This window comes from Rhinopithecus roxellana, chromosome 14, assembly GCF_007565055.1.
Source record: "Rhinopithecus roxellana isolate Shanxi Qingling chromosome 14, ASM756505v1, whole genome shotgun sequence".
NCBI classification, from domain to species: domain Eukaryota; kingdom Metazoa; phylum Chordata; class Mammalia; order Primates; family Cercopithecidae; genus Rhinopithecus; species Rhinopithecus roxellana.
The window spans coordinates 69,569,976-69,591,137 of NC_044562.1; the positions used below are offsets into that span (position 1 = coordinate 69,569,976).

Sequence of the window (21,162 nt, forward strand, 5' to 3'; positions counted from 1 at the left end):
AGAGGGGCAGCGAGGGGGCGTAGCCGTAGCTACGGCACCAAGGCTCCGCCCCCGCCCTTCCCGCCCCCTCGCTAGAGGAACGCAAGCAGGAGGAGGGGGAGTCGGAGGCGGCGGCGGCGCTGGAGCTCCTCCTGGGGACCAGCGACCCGGGAGCTAGCACGTCGCTCCGCACCGCTCTTACTCTACCCGCTGAGCCGTCCCTTCTCGCCATGTCCCAGAGCAGGCACCGCACCGAGGCCCCGCCGCTGGAGCGCGAGGACAGTGGGACCTTCAGGTCAGCGTGCGGGCAGTCGGGGCCCCAGGGCCGGGAGCGTTGGGCGGCGAGACCGGGGCGCGGGGAGCCGTCCCTCCAGAGGCATTCTGGGTAAAGCCTTGCCTGGCGCCCACGCCTCCGCGACTGTGGGCGCTCGGCCCCGCCCTCTCGGTTGCGAGGGTTGGGGTCTGCGGCCGGACCCCGCCCCTCTCGTGGCCCCAGGCGGCGCGCTGAGCTATGGAGGTGGCGCGCGGTCGCCGCGCCCAGGAAGGGATCGTCAGGTTTGTCCTGAGAGGCTGCGGCGCTGCTACCAGCCCTGTTCTGTTGAGACTGCCTCCTACCCGCATTCAAGTTCTCTCTCTAAGGACCTCGCTCACCCCGCCTGCCCCTGCGGGGTGACTGCCGCAGCGGGGCCGGAAGACAGGTGCTCCCCAGCCTCGCCAGCTCTGGCCCTGGCCGCCGGGGAACTCCCCGCCTCCCTCGTCACCGTCGGTGGTGGTCAAAACTGGCCTCTGTACGCTTCTGCTTCAGTCTCCAATTTGGCATGCAAAGCACACCTTTTTCTGGTTTTTGCAGTTTGGGGAAGATGATAACAGCTAAGCCAGGGAAAACACCGATTCAGGTATTACACGAATACGGCATGAAGACCAAGAACATCCCAGTTTATGAATGTGAAAGATCTGATGTGCAAATACATGTGCCCACATTCACCTTCAGAGTAACCGTTGGTGACATAACCTGCACAGGTCTGTATACACAGTTAACCTGGATGACCGAGTGGGTTGGCAGTCAATACTTGATGTTGCTTTTCAGTTCGGAAAAGTGCTCTTTTTGCCAGACAGCTGTGAGGAACAGGTTCTGAAACTGAGACCTCTCATCTCCGGTCGTTAGGGCTTTTCAGCTTCATCTGATTCTCTTCCTAATTTTCTCTTCCCCAGATACCAAAGAAGCTCAGAAACTAAATAGTTACCCAGCCATCCTGCACGACTCTTCTCATACCCCATGATCCTCCTAGGGTTCTTCTAAGAATTAGAGGGAAGCAGGAAAGGTTCTTGGAGCAGTCGTAGCTGGGTCCCTAGGTACTGTGAAGTTTCATAGATTATAGCAGATACCAGCAGGCATGACCCCAGAATTTTCTGCACGTCTCTCCTCTCTTTATGGACTCATTTGGCACTTTAGGTCCATTGTACCACTTTTGATTCTGTATCCAAACACAATGAGGAAGGGGAGAAGGTCCTCATACATTATATTGCATAATAACTTCTAGTTTTTGAAACGTTAACAGATATTTTGTATATTATCCACTTTTTAAACAAGAAGAAACAGGTTCAGAGAGATTATAAGTAACATGCCTGTAGCAATGAAGTCACATAGCAATGAAATTTTAAAGTTCATGCTTTCTTTTGGTCTGTGAGCTTGAGCAAATGATAACTAAAGTTGCTCATTTGTAAATGTGGACATTATTTTTCTTATGTATCTATTTAATTGCAAACACAAAACATTGGATGCTAAGTTTAATTTGGAAGGATGCCAAGAAAAAAATTTAGTAGGAAGGCTCAAGTTCTGCCATCTGGTAAATCTGACGGCAGCATTTGTTTGTGTCCCTGGAAGTTTGGAGTCCTTTATTTTAATTGACGCCACTTTAAGAAAAGTTTAAAACTTTTTGTGTGAGGCAGTTAGATTGTAGGTGCTGGTCGAAAGGGTCCCCATGGGAACCATAGAGTCAACACTGCATTACTTACTTTAGCTAGTCTATTTCTAGAAAATCAGGAAGAATTCAAGAAAAAGGAGGCTTTTTCCCTCTCAATGTGTTTTAGACCCCAAATTAACAACCTATGGCAACCGTTCTGCCTACGCCCTCTTCTCACACTACCATGGCTTCCTGTGCAAGCTTATCTGCCTCCATGGCTTCGGATACTATCTAAAGGCTAATAATTCTGAAATGTCTGTCTACATCCCAAGCCCAGTTACAGAATAGTTTATCAGTCTGTGCTTGCTGAGCATCTTTGCTTGGATGACACAGAGGCCCCTCAAGCCTCTCATTGTCCCACACTGAATCCATCTTTGCCCTCAAACCCATTCTTCCTGCATTCCCTTTCTCTGTAAAAGCTCCACAATCACCTAGTTCAGTAGAAATGTGGGTTTTGTCTTCCTACTTCCCATCTCCCTCCCTCTTGTCCAGTCTGTTAAACTCCATCCGTTGGAGTTTAATAATCCACTAAATAGCCACTGAATCTGTCTGCTTCTCTCTCCTGGCCATGGCCACTGCCTAGGCGACCATCATCTCTCACTTGGATTGTAGCTGCATTCTTGTAGGTACATGTTTACCTTCTAGTCTTGTGATGTCCTTTTGTCACATGACATCGAGTGTTCATCCTTTTTTTTTTTTTTTTGAGACGGTCTCATTCTGTCGGGGAGTGCAGTGGCATGATCATAGCTCACTGCAGCCTCAATCTCCTGGACTGGAGCAATCCTCCTGCCTCAGCCTCTCGAGTAGCTGGGACTACAGGTGCATACCACCATGCCTAGCTAATTTTTCTGATTTTTAATAGAGACAAGGTCTCAGTGCATTGCCTAGGCTGGTCTTGAACTCTTGGCATCAAACAATCTTCCCACCTCAGCCTCTCAAAGTGTTGGGATTACAGGCGTGAGCCACCTCACCCACCCTTAACAACCAGTATTCTTTCCAGCATTCATATGTCTTCCTCTTCTCAAAATCCATTCAGTGGTTTCCCTGTAACCCTCTGGATAAACACATGTTTTTTGTTTGTTTGTTTCCGAGACAGAGTTCCACTCTTACACCCAGGCTTGAATGAAGTGGCACGATCTCAGCTCACTGCAACCTCTGCCCCCTGGGTTCAAGCGATTCTCCTGGCTCAGCCTCCTGAGTAGCTGGGATCACAGGTGCCTGCCACCACGCCCGGCTAATTTTTGTATTTGTAGTAGAGACGGGGTTTTGCCATGTTGGCCAGGCTAGTCTCGAACTCCTGACCTTAGGCGATCCACCCGCCTCAGCCTCCCAAAGTGCTAGGATTATAGGCGTGAGCCACTGAGCCCAGCGCAATACCATGTTTCTTAACATGACTTACAGCCTTGCTTCTTACACTTTAAAAAAGCTCTTACACTTTAGCCAAAGCCAACTACTTGGGATTCTTGAAAATACTGTGCTGTAGGTTGCCTTTGAGCCTTTGCAGGTGCTCTTTTTCTCTGCCTAGAATGCTCTTCCTACTCCCCCATCTCTCTTCACTTTATTAGCTGTTACTCATCATTTAGGTCTCCATTTAATTATCTCTTCCTTCATGAAACCTTTCTGAATCCTTACAAAGAGTCGGAGAGCCGCTGCTTTTATGTGCTCCCCTACAGCCTGCACTTAGGCTTGTTGTAACATATCCCATTCCATATTTCAGGTGCTTATTAACAGACAAAAATCCCACACCAGGCTGTTGACTCTTGAGGGCAGGGCCCCTGTATGCCATATCCCTAATACCTCTGTTAGCAGATAAATATATGGTTTGTGTGTCTTCTCACACTTGAGTGCCACACTTAAAACTTATCCCATGAGGGTATGGGAGTTTGAACTTAAAAGGAAAAAGATTGAATTTATCATTTGCCATTGCGATTGCTTACTGAAATTAGACATCAGTCTTATCCCCGGTCCCAACTTAGCTACCCATGCAGAAGATACAGACTGTCCAGAAGATACATAACAAGCTGTCACCTTACTCCATAAAACACTTTCCTGTTGTACCCAACACATAATCATGACTGCTCAGCCTAGCAGAGCAGTTTGATACATTATAGGACAGGCTATTCGAATAAAATTATGCACATTTTGCTGTCAAACAGTTCTGCTGTAAATGGTTCCTTTAAAAGAAACTTCTTGTTGCAGAAGAATTTCCCCTCCAGGAATAAAGGAAGAGTAAAATACTAAGCTGCATTTCTTCAGAGGTGTGACACGGTCTACTTTCTTACCATGTTATGTAATAAACGTATATAATGTAGAAATAAGGATTTTTATGCAGGTATGCATAGAATTATATAGAACTTTAAAAGTTATTTTTTGAAATATTTTTCACATGGTGAGTATTTTATTAGTGTGTAACCACATGTAGTGTATATTTTTATTACCTAGTATGTGTATGTAAAATCTATAGTGACTTTGTTTTGTGTTTTGAAAACATCTCTGTAAGCTGCACATTTTTGTAGGAGATAAAGACTTCTTTTTTTAAATCTTAATTCAGGTGAAGGTACAAGTAAGAAGCTGGCGAAACATAGAGCTGCAGAGGCTGCCATAAACATTTTGAAAGCCAATGCAAGTATTTGGTGAGCTAAATTTCTTTGTATTCAGCAGCTCAAAAATATCATGGCTGAGGTAAGATTAAAAATTTAAACATGCTTACAAAAGCAACAAAGTGAACAGTTGTTAGCATCCTACCTCTCTAATTACATTTCCTTATGAAGACTTATCATCCATGAAAGAAAACTTTATTGAATCAAATCCAGCAGGTAGCTGTTAAATGAAGGCGCTCATGAATTAGGCTTTACTGTTTTTTTTTTTTTTACATGGGGTGCAACAGTAGAAAGTCAGTGCTTCTTGCAAATATTAATATTAACATTTTGTATTTAGACTTTGATTATTTCTATATTGAAGACAACAAAGTGTGAGATGGAGAAAGATCCACTAGAAGTACTCTTTTAGGAATTATAATTTTGAAGAAGCAGGCAGAGGTTTTCTTTTATTATATAATATATACCAAAAGAAGAGAATGTTAAGTGGGATATTCTTGACATATCTTTCCAAAGTAAGATTTTTTACTACTCTAGGTGTTTCTGGATAGAATATTGGTCCTGGAGCATCTCACGTATTATAGTAGTGTCCACTGGGCATACTCTGGAGCTTGGCATATTTTCAAGTTCTTCTTGTGTATACACTCACATTAGCCTGAAGTACGATCTGTTGTAATCTGCTTATAGCTGACAGTAGAGACCCAGGGAATTTGGGATGGGTTTTTTGTTCCTAGTCATAGAAAGGCTTTTGAATTAGGGGTGTAGTTAGGTTCTCATGTAGTATTCCTCTCTTTTTGTAAATCATTCTAAACCATCTGGGTAGTTAAGAACTAACCAGTGACACGGCAACCCTCTAGATAAGCAGCTGCCCAAGATAAGCCTTGCATTTTGCAAGATGATGCTTCATTCTCTAGTGTCATGCATTATAATTGATCTATGCCAGGCTGGGCGGGGTGGCTCACGCCTGTAATCCCAGCACTTTGGGAGGCTGAGGTGGGTGGATCACTTGAGGCCAGGAGTTCAAGACCAGCCTGGCCAACATGGCAAAACCCCGTCTCTACTAAAAATACAAAAATTAGCCAGGCATGGTGGCAGGCGCCTGTAATCCCAGCTACTTGGGTGGCTGAGGCACAAGAATCACTTGAACCCGGGAGGCAGAGATTGCAGTAAGCTGAGATTGCGCCACTGAACTCCAGCCTGTGAAACCCAGTCTCAAAGAAAAACAAGGCCAGGCGTGGTGTCTCACATCTGTAATCCTGGCACTTTGGAAGGCCAAGATGGGCAGATCACTTGAGTCAGGTGTTCGAGACCAGCCTGGCCAACATGGTGAAACCGCATCTCTACTAACAATACAAAAAATTAGCCAAGTGTGGTGGCACGCTCCTGTAATCCCAGCTACTTGGGAGGCTAAGACACGAGAATCCCTTGAACCCAGTAGACAGAGGTTGCAGTGAGCTGAGATTGCACTATTGCACTCCAGCCTGGGCGACAGAGCAAGACTCTGTCTCCAAACAAACAAACAAAAGACATGCCAAATGACATGGCAGGTATTGAGTTCTCCCCCACTGGTGATGACCGTGCTGTTTCTGTACAGCCTGAATGTGAACCCAACCATTAAGTACACTTGTAGAAATGAGGGGTATGGAGTGTCCTTTCTGCATCTGGGCACTTCACTTTGTCAGCAAAAAAAGCTAACAAACTTTACTATATTTGTGCTTCTTGACAGATAAAATGGGAATTACTAAGCTGTAATCAGGCCTAAAGTGGCCTGACTTAATACAGAGACTTTCTCACTTCTCCATCACAATTATTTGGGTAGCTTCGGCATGCAGCATTGTAAGTGAATACTCGTATCTCATCAGCCTATGTAAAGCTTGAAATTCTCGCAGTTGGAAAAAAAAAGAAAAAACCTTGAGGAAGTGGCAATAACTAAACCTCACTTGTCATGGAAAAATGACTCCAGTTGCCTAGGTGGTAGTAACCTTGAAATGCGCTTATTCAATTTTAAGCACTGACCTGCCAAGTAACTAGTAATTCCCAACTCCCTAGAAGAGGTCATTCTCTTTTTCCCTAATCATAATCCCTACATGCTAAAACCAAATTCATCTAAGCCATCTATTTTATGCAGGATACATGTAAATCTTAGAGGGATTATCCCAGCACTGAGCAGATGATAGATCAAACAGATCTCTCTTCATAGTTCTCTGGATGAAAAAACAATATTTATAAATAATCTGTATTGTTCACATTGCCAGGTTCAATTTTCTGGATCATTGTTACTCTTCCATTTTTTGCATAGTTGTAACAGAGTATTCTTTAAATATTTTTTTATGACATGCCTATTACGTACAAAACACCACAAAGCTTATGTAGGTAAGTGATACATAGGCCCTACCTCAAGGAGCTTATAATCTGAATAGGGGAGAGGTATGGTGAAGGATGGACAAATTATATGTATTTGTAAGAGTATATAATTTATGGTAAAACAATTTCCTCAAGAAAGGATTAAACCATGTGTTATAATGTTTCAAAGAAGGGAGAGATTATAAACCATTGGGGTAAAAGGATAGGCTTCTTGGAGAAAGTGTCATTTGAGATATATCTTGGATGACAGATAGATCAGATTCCCATAGAAGAGGCCTGAGAAAAGGGCATTCCATGTAGAAGGAATGACAAGAGCAAAGACATAGAGAGTTAATTAGAAAATGCTTGTCATTTATTTCATAATTCGGGGGAAATTATTTTGTTTTATAACACTTTTAAAAAATATTTAGCTTTGCAGTTCCTGACCCCTTAATGCCTGACCCTTCCAAGCAACCAAAGAACCAGCTTAATCCCATTGGTTCATTACAGGTAAGTTGTACAGTTCTTTGCCTACTGATGAAATATATAGTAAGTTTGTAATATCAGAGGGGCTAACACAAGGAATTAATATTTTAAAGACAAGATAGTGATATATTTTGTTTTCCAACTTACGATCATTAGATTTATAGAGCTAACTTGAAATTATTTTCCTATTTATGTTTTGGATTTTCTTCCATATACAGTATTTGCCTTTGGCTTATAGAATTCTCATTTAAGATCAATAGGCCCTCAGTGCACATGGGTAGAGTGTTTTATACTTTAAGAATAGTTCTTGCTACTCTTGTGACAAATCTCTTTCTACTTCTGTTGAGACAGAAGACTTTATAAAGAGCCTAAATCAAATCAGTGAACCTAACTCAAGAAAAGAAGTCTGCTTATTTTACCAAAAAAAATATATTTATATCTACACACACTCACACATGCACACATATTCAGCTTTGAATTTCTATATGCAGAATATCCTTCTTGCAGACTATTCATGTGCTCTGTTAGGCCATTCCCCTCCCCATTATTCAGCCAGTCCTTCGGTCTCCTTTTCCAGCACTATGAGCTTTTCTATAGTTTTCTTCACCTTCTGTCCCCCACCTCATCCAAGTCTGTTGTTTGCTGTCCCTACTCCTCATGTGTTCTTGGCCAGCTGTGGGTTTGGAAGTCTATAGCTAGGAGGGGAGGGACTTTAGGAACTGATGGCAGTGAAACCTGTAGATGGTCTCCTCTGGTGTTCCCAAAGGGTGGTAGTAGCCTGTTTTTCTAGTTGAAGTCTCATACCAGCTCACTATGGTTTAATTCAAGAACACCATTCATAGCAGAAAACTGATTCAGTTTTGGTATTGGGATATAAAGATATAAAATGCAGGAATGTCTCTGAGAAACAGAGGGTCTTCCCTCTTTTTTCCGTTGCAGAAAATCACTATTCTTTTCAAACATATACATAGAAATGGGATCAAAATTAAGAAAATATTTATGTGATTGAGCCATTGCATAAAATTGCTATTAAAGCCTCATCTTGATTTTATAGGAATTGGCTATTCATCATGGCTGGAGACTTCCTGAATATACCCTTTCCCAGGAGGGAGGACCTGCTCATAAGAGAGAATATACCACAATTTGCAGGCTAGAGTCATTTATGGAAACTGGTACTTATTTCTTACAATTAAAGGCATTTGAAATATTTTCAGATGATGAATGACTATAGAAATTTCTGTCGTAATGTTTTCAAATATTTCTATGCAGAAAAATTGATATACTCCTCTTTTATAGTCTCTGACTTTCTGATGTTGAACTTAAGTATAAATACTTGGCTTAAGATACTTAGTCTTAATTTGATATTTTTAAAAATCATAGATTATTAATAGAAACTATCGGCTTTGTACTTTAAACAGTCTTCATTGATAAATTAGTGACTTAAAAAAACTCATTTTGGAGACAAAGCTATAGTAAATCTCTTGGATTTTATTTAACAGCTATTCTATCTAGAAAATAGGACTAGAGGAAGATTACACTTGAAAATGATATGATTCATAAGAGACTAGATGGCAAATAATTGCAGTGAGATAAAAATGAAAATTATCTTTCTTAATTGTAGCAACTTTTATGTTATAAAGGGTATAAACCGTAAGAAACACTGTCACTTTAGAAAGTACTAGTGAGAATTCCCGTTAACTTCTCTGGCATGTTTTTGTCATTTTTTAAAGTGGCTTAAAATGGGATTTTATCTTAACTGGATAATAGTTTCAAGTAATAAGAAACTGTTTGCCTTTGGGAGGTAGTGTGGGCTATTACAGAAAGCACCAGGTCAAAAGCAAGAACCTCAGCTTCCATCTTTGATGCAGTCCTTGATTTGCAAAGTTAAGCAAATTACTTAATCTCTTTGGACCTCAGTTTTTTAATCTATAAAACAAAAACATGGGGATAGATATTTGTGGTATCTTTCAACTCCAGCATCCCCTGTGCCTTTCTTATTCTTGTTTAAAGGAATTCCATATAATTGTCAGTTTAGAGAAGATCACAAGCAGGAAATAGACATTGAAGAGAGAGAAGAGTTATAATTCAGATGTATTTTAATAAATATGAATAATTGGTCAGAATTAAACCAAATGTGGTTCAGTAATGCTAGACATAGGAAAATACAATTATTATAGAAAACCAGAAAGCATAACTATTAAAAACTTAAATGCCTTCAAAAGTGTAAGAATTAGTAACTATACAGGCCAGGCACAGTGGCTCACACCTATAATCCCAGCCCTTTGGGATGCTGAGGTGGGCCGATTGTCTGAGGTCAGGAGTTCGAGACCAGCCTGGCCAACATGGCAGAAACCTGTCTGTGCTAAATATAAAAAATTAGCCAGGTGTGGTGGCAGGCACCTGTAATCTCAGCTATTTGGGGGGCTGAAGCAGGAGAATTCCTTGAACCCAGGAGGCGGAGGTTGCAGTGAGCCAAGATTGCATCACTGCACTTCAGCCTGGGCAACACAGCAAGACTCCATCTCAAAAAAAAAAAAAAAAAGAATTAATAGCTATACAAAAAAAATAACACAACAAACAAAGATATCAGGTCAGTAAGAACATAAAAACCATGAGGTTCTCTGATTACATACAATACTTTATACTGTGGACACTAATTTCTTTTCTAAATCTACCATTTCTTTTTCTTTGTTCAGGAAAGGGGGCATCAAAAAAGCAAGCCAAAAGGAATGCTGCTGAGAAATTTCTTGCCAAATTTAGTAATATTTCTCCAGAGAACCACATTTCTTTAGTGAGTAATGTTGACAGCTATGATGTTAATGTCATTAAGCATTTCTTGCTGTAGGAAACTTTCCTTGATTTCTTATTGTATGGCTACTTCAGAGTTGTGATTTTTAGAAATCTCTTCATTATTCAGTTATACACTACCCCATTTTTAGCTGCTTCCTGTTTGTGAGTCAGGATCACAAAGGCAATTAGGTAAGAGAGCTTGAGAGACACAGTCAAATTCAGAATAATAGGATGGGATGTAAAGATGATAGGCCAGTAGTATCATTTTTGCCTTCAAAGTGACAGCGCATTTCCATCCCTTTGTTCATTCACTCAGCAAACATTTAGTGATCTCGTACTGTGTGCTAAGTGTTGCGTTGGGTATAGGTTGCAGTGGATAAGCAGTCCCTGTCTCTAAGGAGTTTATAGACTACTGAAAGAGAGGAACGAACTCTATAGACTAGTCCTTACAGAGTGTGATGTGGGAACACAGAAGAAAGCATCCAACCAAAACAGGTTTGGAGACAGATTCCAGGAAGAAGTAATGTCTAAGCCAAGACCTGTAGGTCTAGAATGGGGGAAAGGAATTCCAGAGAGAAGAAAAAGCGTGTGCAAAGGCCAGGAGTGAAACATCGTATGCAGTCTAGGAGCCCTAAGTGATTTGTTGTGTGTAGAGCATAGTGTTGGAGGAAGGGAGTCTCAATGAAGCCAGCAAAGTAAGGAGGGATTAAATCTTAAAGGGACCCCTATATAAAGAAAGTGAACTTTATCCCAAGGGTAGTACAAAGTCATTAAAGAATTTTAATCTGGGAAGGACAGAATCTAGTCTAAACATTAGAAGGAAATCACTTGGCTGCATTATGGTGAGTGAGTGAAATTAGGATCAAAGAGACCTGCGAGAGTGCTGTTATAGAAGACACATGAGACATGACAGCTTGAACTAAGGTAGTGACTGGGAAAATGGAGAGAGAGGGGTAGATTTTAAAGTTATTTAGAAAACTGAGGTAAAGTGGCATGGTAATTGATTGGATGTAGGAAGCAAGGGAAAGGGAGGAAATTACTATTTTAAGCTTGGCAATAGCAAGAGGGGAGCAGATAATGAACTAAATGTATTGAATTTGAAGTGCTTGTGGAATAGCTTATGGAATAGCTAAGTGAATATATTGAGTAGCTGAACAAATAAATACAGAGCTTAAGAGATTGAGACCTACACACGATATATAACTTCAGATTCTGATATTCATAGATAGGTATTGTCATGTGATACATTATCTGAGAGTAGTGTATTAGGTGGGAAATAAAAAAGTACAACTATAGCAACTTCTTCACTGAGCTTATGATAAAATAAGGCCTCATTCTTTAGAAAAAAAAACAAAGACTATACAAATGAGTAATATAATTTGATTCTACTTTTTTAATAGAAAAATTAACACTGCATTTACTGCTTTTGGAATTTGGATCAACAATATCACCAAAATTACAAAGCACAGATAGGTTTACAGGTGAAATTGGTCAAATCTTCAAAGAAGAGATCATTACCAATGCTATTTAAACTCTTTTCAGGCAATGTGTATATAACATAAAGGAAACTTTTAAATTTATTCTCCAAAACCAACATAATACACCAAAACCTGACAATAGCAAGTTCAACAGAAAAAAAAAAAATTATAGATCAATATGCCTTGTGGTAAAATGGTAAAACCTTTGTAAAATGTTCAGTTCAACATTAAAATAATAATAAAACATTGACAAGTAGGGTTTATTTAACTAATGCAAGACTATTTCAAGGTTAGTAAGTTGGTTACTTTAACCACATTAATGTGTTAAAGAGTAATATATAATCCTCTCAATGGATGACAAAAAATTTTGATAAAACTCAGCAATCATTACTGATAAAAACTTTGAAAAAAACCAAAATCATGGTTATATATTTACACATTGTACTCATTCCCATTAATATCAGAAATAAGGATGCCCACCAACACCACTTTTATTTAACCTTGTTCTAGAAGTACCTACCAATTAAAAACAAATTAGACAAGAGAAAACAGGAAGAAGTTGGAAATAAGAGGAGATAAAATGGTTACTAACTGCAAATGATATGATTGTATCCATTTAAAACCCTAAAGAAAAACTACTAGAAACAGTAAGAGAATTCATCAAGGTAACTGATTATTAAATTAATATACAAAATCAATAGCTTTTCCATATTACTCAGAGTTATGTAGGTAACAACTAGAATAATTAAAAATAAAAAGCTAAAAATTATTGTATCTGGGAAGGGGACTGAAGGTGGGGAAGGGGCAAGGCAGAGGTTGTTGCTTTTATACTTCTGTACTATTTGATTTTTTTGCTGTATGTGTATAGCCACTTTGACAAAACTTACGAAGCTTGGTAACATTGGACATTTTATAGAAAAATAGAAAATCTATCCTATTCTGAAAAAATATACTAGAAAAAAGTCAATAGTTTTCTTTACAAATAATAACTAGAATATAGGAGATCCCAATTTAAATTGTAGAAACAGGGATAGGATATCTGAAAATAAACTTAAAAAGAAATGCGCAGGACCATGTGAGGAAAACTCTACTAACGAATAGAGCAGAAAATACTGTAAATATATTTAACTGTAATGTGGTCTCACTCAAAACCTACCAGCGTTCATTTTGGACCTTCATACACCTTTATTGAAGTTTATCTGGAAGAAAACCCTCAAGAATAACCAAGAAAACTGAAAAGGAAGGGTTGGGAGAGCAAGGGTGTGCTGCTTTACCAGAGAACAAAACATACCGTAAAACTGTACTTGTCAGACAAGTTACTGGGCCAGGAATAGTCAGAGGAGCAAACAGAGAATCCAGGTGTAGATGCTAATCCACATAGGACCATAGTATATGGCAACAGTGAGATTTCAGATCAGTGGGTGAGAGGATGGATTATTCAATAATGATGTAGAAACGGTTTACATCCATTTTTAGGTGGGGGCTGTATATATATTTGTTTATGAGTATGACATCTACTTAGGATGCTTCCTTATTCCTTACACCAAAATAAATTTCAGATGGATCAAAGATTTGAACATAAAAATTTAAAACAGTATAAGTATTAGGAAACATGGAAGAGTTTTTTTTTTTTTTAAATCTTAGCATGGGGAAAGCATTTTAACTTAAAACCTAGAAGGTTAAAAGATTAATAAATTTGGCAACATAAAACCTACTGCACAGCAAAAAATCTGTAAATCAAGAGAATAAAAACAAAGTGGGAAGAAATTATTTTCAACATATAAAGGAACTGTTTTCAGTACCAACTTTAAAGCTCTTTTATACACATCTGCACACAGCAGCACATGTCTGTAGTCCCAGCTACTGGGGAGGCTAAGGTGGGAGGATTGCTAGAGCCCAAGAGTTTGAGAGTTAAGCCACATAGCAAGACCCTAACTCTTAAAAAATGGAAAATTTAAAAAGCTCTTATGCATCAGTTAAAAAGACAACCCAGCCGGGCGTGGTGGCTCACGCCTGTAATCCCAGCACTTCGGGAAGCTGAGGCGGGCAGATCACAAGGTCAGGAGATCGAGACCATCCTGGCTAATACGGTGAAACCCCATCTCTACTAAAAATACAAAAAATTAGCCAGGTGTGGTGGTGGGTACCTGTAGTCCCAGCTACTCGAGAGGCTGAGGCAGAATGGCATGAATCCGGGAGGCGGAGCTTGCAGTGAGCCGAATTGCACCACTGCACTGCAGCCTGGGCGACAGAGCAAGACTCCGTCTCACAAAAAAAAAAAAAAAAAAGACAACCCAGTAGAAGAAATGCAAATGATTACGGAAAAAAAGAAAAGAAAAAACATTCAACTTTATTCATGCAAGATAAAATATTTTCACCTTTTAGACTGGCAAAAACTACAAAATTTGATAATAGCTGGTATTACGGTATGAGAAAACAAGCCCCCTCCAAGACAGTTGGTAGGAGTATAAATTGGTTCAGAAATCAGTTTGGAAGTGTTTATCAAAATTAAAAGTTTACATGTTCTTTGACTTAGCAGTTCCACTTCTAAAAATAATTCTACAGAGAAACTCATTCAAGTGCAAAAGAGTGTTTATTGTTAGTAAAAGCAAGAAGCCAGAAACAACCTAAAGCTCACAGTTGGAGATGCATAAGGTGAATACAGTGCATATATGTGCACTGACAAAAGAAAAATGAACAAGATGTAGAGGAATAAGTTATTTGCTTTAAAAGGTTGTGTGTGCTTGCATATGCATAAAACATTTATGGGAAGATACTGAAAAATGTTTAACAGTACGTCTAAGAAATAGAACAGAAGTCTTCAGGGAATGGGTGGTAAGGAAGAGAGACTGTACTCTTCATTATATATTTGTTCTTAGTGCATGTATGTATTTTTTTAACCATGTAAATAGTGTTTTTTAATTTATTTTAAAACAGTATTTTAAAGTTTCTATAATGTAAATTTTTATTTGGTGAATCTAACAAATTACTTAATTCCATATCATGCCATCTCTAAAATCTTTTGGAAATTGCCTCCCCTCTGTCATCTCATTAATAAAATAAGATTAAGAGTAGTAACCCTACTTACTTCAGAAAGTAGTTGTTTTTATTAATGGCATATGAAAGCAATTTGAGAACCATAAACTAATATGGAAATATGAGGCATTCTAAGGACAGAGATGAAAATGGAAGGATATAGGGGAGAATAAAAGAAAAAGGAAAAGCAGAAAGAAAAAGGAAAAAGTACTCAGTTGGGTTCTGGGATAGAAGTCTGATAAGAACTTTTTGACATCCTGTCATTTATTTGAATGACTTGTTCCTCAAACCCAACTTGCACATTTCATGTTTTTTTATAGTTTTTTTTTCTGTTTTATAGCTGTCAGTTATAGTGATTGATATTTAATTTAAAAAAAACAAAGATATGAAAATTGTTTTATATTTTAATCTGCAAATTGCTCCATTAGGCAGATTTAATTATTTATGGATTTACTTACGGTGCTCCCAAATATCTTGTACCTCTTAATGTGACCATCAGAAAACTCGACTGAGAAACATTTGTACTATTCAAAATACAAAATACTTTCAGTATATTATTGCAAGTGCTTCTTAAAAACATATTTTGTAGTACTTGTTAAATGTGTACTTTTTAATGTCTTGTTTAAATTGGAAAATTTACCAAATGTTATCCATTTAAACATGCTTTATAACATATTAAATGTGAATGCTTAATAAGTACTCTTAATTATACTGGTACTGGTGTTAGAACCCAGTCCTAGTCAAGAGTCTAAATCTTCATCTCTGTTTTTCAGACAAATGTAGTAGGACATTCTTTAGGATGTACTTGGCATTCCTTGAGGAATTCTCCTGGTGAAAAGATCAACTTACTGAAAAGAAGCCTGCTTAGTATTCCAAATACAGATTACATCCAGCTGCTTAGTGAAATTGCCAAGGAACAAGGTTTTAATATAACATATTTGGATATAGGTATGATTTTTTTTTCTTTGGCTTTCCCAAGACATGTTTATTTACAAATGTGTTTGAGGAACGAAAATTTCTATTGTAATTTATTTTATTGATCAGGGATTCTAAGTATATATAATTACTAGACCAGTAATATATATAATTGATATGTCCCATTTTTGTGGATAGTAATAAGAGCTAACATCTATACAGTTATAACAAAAACAACAATAGCAAAGATAGAGTTTTACTATGTGCCAGGCATTGTTCTAAGATTACATGTATCTACTTACTGAATCCTCAGACTAACTCTATGAAGCAAATTCTGTTATCCTTATTTATGAGTGAAGAAAGAAAGGCACAGAAAGGTTGAGAAACTTGCCCAAGATCACGTAACTAGTCAGTGGTAGAGCAAGATTTGGGGAAGAGTCCCAGAAGATACCCTGGCTGTTAAACTAGCTCTGCTGGGCGGCTGGGCAAATGAAAAGGCACCTACATTTCTAGCACAAGTACCAAGTTTGTGGCGCCCAGACCTTTTCTCTCTGCTTTGTCACTGTATGCTGATTGTGGAAGGTAAATGGAAACAAGTCAGTTTATAGTTTTATCCCTTCCCAGCCATCAACATCTGTATTTTCTCTAGCCCTTAATCATTTGGATAGACAAATATGGACAGATGGGAAAGCAAGTCAGTATGGATTTTCTTTTAATTCAATTTATAAAGCTAATTAGTTGTGTGTGTGTTTGGTGTCTTGATTTTGTTCTTTTTTTTTTTTGAGACAGAGTCTTGTTTGTGTTGCCCAGGCTGGAGTACAGTGGCACAATCTCAACTCACTGCAACCTGTGCCTCCCAGGTTCAAGCGATCCTCCTGCTTCAATCTCCCAAGAAGCTGGGATTACATTCACCCACCACCACGCCTGGCTAATTTTTTTTTTCCCCCGAGATGCAGTCTTGATCTATTGCCCAGGCTGGAGTGCAATGGTGTGATCTCAGCTCACTGTAACCTCTGCCTCCCAGGATCAAGCAATTCTCCTGCCTCAGCCTCCCAAGTAGCTGGGACTACAGGTGTGTACCACCATGCCCAGCTAATTTTTTGCATTTTTAGAAGAGACGGGGTTTCACCATGTTGGCCAGGCTGGTCTCAAACTCCTGACCTCATGATCCACCCACCTTGGCCTCCCAAAGTATTTTTTAGTAGAGATGGGAGTTTCACCATGTTGGCCAAGCTGGTCTCAAACTCCTGACCTCAAGTGATCTGCCCACCTCGGCCTCCCAAAGTGCTGGGATTACAAGTGTGAGCCACTGTGTGTGGCCAAAGTGTCTTGATTTAACGTGTGAGAAATTTTATATCCTTATCCAACCACAGAGAGATGTGGGGACCTTGCTTGTCAGGGTCCCCTGACCCTGGGAAAGTAGGGCACTTAGGGGCTCAAAGAACTTCTGATATTCTCTGCTACTTTGGGATTGAAGGACGGGTCTTAGTAAACCAATAATGATGCAGAACCTGAGAAGTCAGTGCAGACAGATGGTTAGAGAAGGTGGCTGATGAAAAATTAACCGGGTGTGGTGGCACATGCCTGTAGTCCAGGCTCCTAGGGAGGCTGAGGTGGGGACAATGACTTGAGCCCCTGAGGTTGAGGCAGCAGTGAGCCATGATCATGCAGCTGCTTTCCAGCCTGGGTGACAGAGTGAGACTTGTCTCAAAAGAAAAGAGGCCAGAGGCCGGGTGCCTGTAATCCCAGCACTTTGGGAGGCCAAGGCAGGCGGATCACCTGAGGTCAGGAGTTTGAGACCAGTCTGACCAACATGGTGAAACCCTGTCTCTACTAAAAATACAAAAATTAGCCAGGCATGGTGGTGTGCACCTATAATCCCAGCTACTTGGGAGGCTCAGGTGGTGGGAGAATCGCTTGAACCTGGGAGGCGGAGGTTGCAGTGAACCGAGATCGCACCACTGCACTCCAGCCTGGGTGACAGAGCGAGACTCTGTCTCAAAAAAAAAAAGAAAAAAGAAAAGGTGGCTGATGAGAGACCATTCATCCAATAAATATTAGTGTCTGCAGTTTGTTGAGGGTTTAGAATACAGAGATGAATGACCCATGTCATGAATAGAACTATGGAGGATACAGAATCTGGGGGAAAAAAAGGAAACCTGAAATAAATTTTTAGATTATGAATTAATGATGCCTCTGAAACATTTCTTCCCAGTTTTGAGAACTAAATAGTTCTTGTAGATACGGAAAGCAGTCTAAAAATCACAGTCTGTTAATTAGGCTAGTTTCTATGCAGCTACCTTCAAAAGAACCTAGATATTCTCCAAAGGAGATATACAAATGGGCTGGGCACAGTGGCTCACACCTGTAGTCCCACCCCTTTGGGAGACCAAGGCATGAGGATCGCTGGAACCCAGGAGTTTGAGACCAGCCTGGGCAATATAGTGAGAGCCTGTCTCAAAATTTTAAAATTAAAAAAGAAAAATGACCAAATGACCAAAAAATACATGAAAAGATGCTCAATATCATTAGTCAATAGAGAATGCAATCAAAACCATGATAAGGTACCACTTCAAATCCACTAGGATGGCTATCATTAAGGAAATGGAAAATAGCAAGTGTTGGTGACAATGTAGAGAAATTGGAACCTTATAATTGCTGGTGGGAATATAAAACAGTTCAGCCTCTGTAGAATAAGCTTCTCAGTTCCTCAAGTGAATTGCCATGTGACCCAGCAACTCCACTCCTAGGAGTATAAATCAAAAACTGGTATTTAAACAAATGCCTATACACACAGATCCCTGTATATTCATAGCAGCACTATTCACAAAAGCCAAAAGGTAGAAACAGCCCAAAACATCCATCAATGAATAAGTGGATAAACAAATTGTGGACTGTCCTTCCAATGAAATATTATTCAGCTGTAAAAAGAAATGAAGTTCTAATATATGCTACAACATGGATGAGCCTCAAGCAGGGGCTGGAGGGTCAGGAGAAAAGAACCTAGATACTAGAACTAGAAAGCCTCTTCACTCATTAAATAATCCCATTGTATCTGGATATTTTCCACTAAATAGAATATCAAAAATAACATTTTTATTATGCCCACCTTATAAGTTATACCGCACATGTTTGTTTCTTCCTCTTTGCCCTCATTTCAGCCATCTTTAGTAAGAGTGACTCATCAGTTGATGGGAAGAACGTTTGTTTCCTGGGTCAGGTATTGTTTTTAAAACACCATGACCCATTTATAGTATAAATAAAGAACTAGACTCTGCACAGACTTAAAACCTAAGAACATGAACGGACAACTCCATGAATACATGCAATTATTATGTATCAATTAAAAAAAAACATTTAATAGAAGTCACAAGGGAGGTTTTACCTTGATCCAAGTTGTTCCTGGTTCAGATGCCTCCTGAAAATGACTTCCTAGTGGAAAATACAATCTCTCCAGTCCTTTAACAAATGGTTCTTTCCCTTTTGAGAAAGTTACTGTATGGTTCAGTAATTTCCAAAGTGTTCAACTAACCATATTAGAATTGCCTTGGGAACTTTTTTTTTAAATGTAGGAATCAGCCACCTGCAACCGTATATTTCTGATTGAGTGAGCTAGAGTGAAGCCTAGATATCTGTATGTCTTTAAAGCTGTCAGATCATTATGAAGTGTAATGTGTTTGAAAACTGCTACAGCTGAGCAGTTGTGGTTTTTTGTTTGTACAAGCAAAACAAAGATTGCGAGTGGTGTAGTATACTATGGATGCTTAAAAAGAAAGACAGTAATAAGAATTGTATTGTTTTTACAAAGGGATCCACTTTATACATATTGGACATTAATCATCATCCTTGAATGTGTCATTACAGATGAACTGAGCGCCAATGGACAGTATCAATGTCTTGCTGAACTGTCCACCAGCCCCATCACGGTCTGTCATGGCTCCGGTATCTCCTGTGGCAATGCACAAAGTGATGCAGCTCACAATGCTTTGCAGTATTTAAAGATAATAGCAGAAAGAAAGTAAATTTGGAGCAACTTAAAAAATCTCAGTAGCACATAAAAAGTTCCCTTCTGGCCCCTTCCCAAGTAAAACTTTTACCGTAATGTTTGAGTTTATGTCTTGTTTCTAAATCTCTTCATAGATTCCATCAATACTCCAGATTTAATTATCTCCTCGTGGTTGTTATTAAGCTCTTTTTAATGGCTTCAACTTTGTATCGGTATATTGTATTTATAAACTTTGTACCACAAGACAGAGTGTAGCACCCATTTTACAGTGCCATGCACATCGGAGAAAGAAACTGCATGTTTATTGTTGATGATGAAATAAAAATGCTAGCAACAGTCTTTCTTACTGGTGCTTAAGCTCTTTGCACAAAGCTTTATAAAGGGAATTCAAAGGAAGCCCTTTTGAATTAGAGTCTTGAGGGACAGCACTAACAGGCCTTTATTAAGTATGATTGTTAAATTTCAGGGAACATGATTGGTCTGCTCTGTATTTGAATTCATGTAACAACTGTTATGATGGGATTCTGCTCATTTTATTAAAAAGCTACTGACTTGACTGTAGTCCTGTTCTTGTTAGCCATTGTCGTGAATATTTTAATGTTGATAATTCTGTTGTTTACATATCTCTAATTTACTTTGAAATTCAAAGGTGAAAATAAAAAATGATGGCCTAAGCAAAATTTACAAACATACATGTAATGGGTTACTTCCTTACTTTCTCTTAAGCGTTTGCAACCTTGTATTTTTCTTTGACATAACCATACACAGGTGAATTACTAGTTTAAAAAGCATTTGACCACTCACAGTGGCTCATGCCTATAATCCCAACTCTTTGGGAGGCCAAGGTGGGAGAATCCGTTCAGGCCAAAAGTTCGAGACCAGCCTGGGCAACATAGTGAGTCCCCATCTCTACCAAAAAAAAAAAAAAAAAAAACCCAATCAGGTGTGGTGGCACACTTTTAGTCACAGCTACTCAGGAGGCTGAGGTAGGAGGACTGCTTGGGCCCAGAAGATCAAAGCTGCAGTAAGCCAGGATCACACCACTGCACTCCAGCCTGGGCGATCGAGTGAGACCCTGTCTCAAAAAACAAAAAAAGCATTAGAATTACCCAAAAACCCTTCCCAGTTTATTCAGTTTAGTTGCAAGAATGTTCCAAAGTGATGAGTGATGAAAAGGTTAGGAAATAAGTCTAATGAACAGATTTTAACCTTTAGAGTTTCCATATATCATCTTGTAACATCTCAAGTCTTCCATCTGTCAGTGCCGGCTTGTACTAGCTTTCTAAGTTAGGTGGAAGTCTCAGCTCTGTGTTTGGAGCTCAGGGAAAGCTTCATAGAGGTAGGTCTTTATGAATGAAGGTAGGTCTCATGTATTCATACAGAAGGAAGTATGTAGCAGGTATTTTTGTCTGGAAAAAAATATCTGGAATTCTTTGAGAACAAACTATAAAGGAAAAACCAGTACATGTAACTTACTTTCAATTCTAAAGAGCACTTACCATAGTTCCATATTCTAAGTTCCATTTGTTAAACCATAGAAACAGGTGCTTTTTTTGGCAAGGTAAGGA

General features: G+C 39.3%; 1 protein-coding gene and 1 long non-coding RNA gene across 5 annotated transcripts in view; one reads left to right on the plus strand and one right to left on the minus strand.

The window, feature by feature from the left end:
* Window positions 1-20,286, plus strand: PRKRA (protein activator of interferon induced protein kinase EIF2AK2). Of its 4 annotated transcripts, none has more exons than XM_010382516.1 (8): window positions 1-274; window positions 830-999; window positions 4,495-4,576; window positions 7,315-7,393; window positions 8,424-8,541; window positions 10,066-10,160; window positions 15,447-15,621; window positions 19,453-20,286. In XM_010382516.1, the coding sequence occupies exons 1-8, from the start codon at window positions 210-212 to the stop codon at window positions 19,608-19,610; spliced, it is 942 nt and encodes a 313-aa protein (XP_010380818.1). In that variant the 5' UTR covers window positions 1-209; the 3' UTR covers window positions 19,611-20,286. The 4 variants fall into 4 exon arrangements, with proteins under 4 accessions (XP_010380818.1, XP_030772355.1, XP_030772356.1 ...); XM_030916495.1 differs by having other exon boundaries at window positions 80-274; window positions 4,495-4,625; XM_030916496.1 differs by lacking the exons at window positions 1-274; window positions 830-999 and having other exon boundaries at window positions 4,492-4,625.
* LOC115893218 overlaps window positions 17,631-21,162 on the minus strand; it is a 20,741-nt gene continuing 17,209 nt past the window's right edge. Inside the window, exons 2-3 of the long non-coding RNA XR_004053195.1 lie at window positions 20,804-21,003; window positions 17,631-18,334 (exon numbers count right to left, since the gene is read on the minus strand). This is a non-coding gene — a long non-coding RNA (uncharacterized LOC115893218). The remainder of the gene's footprint in view (window positions 18,335-20,803; window positions 21,004-21,162) is intronic.

Bases quoted from the DNA above. Each gene is read 5' to 3' on its own strand.
- PRKRA (XM_010382516.1), top strand. From the start codon at position 210: ATGTCCCAGAGCAGGCACCGCACCGAGGCCCCGCCGCTGGAGCGCGAG. The intron at 4,577-7,314 runs GTGAGCTAAATT...AAAAATATTTAG, and splicing joins AAAGCCAATGCAAGTATTTG to CTTTGCAGTTCCTGACCCCT. The intron at 8,542-10,065 runs GTACTTATTTCT...TTCTTTGTTCAG, and splicing joins AGAGTCATTTATGGAAACTG to GAAAGGGGGCATCAAAAAAG.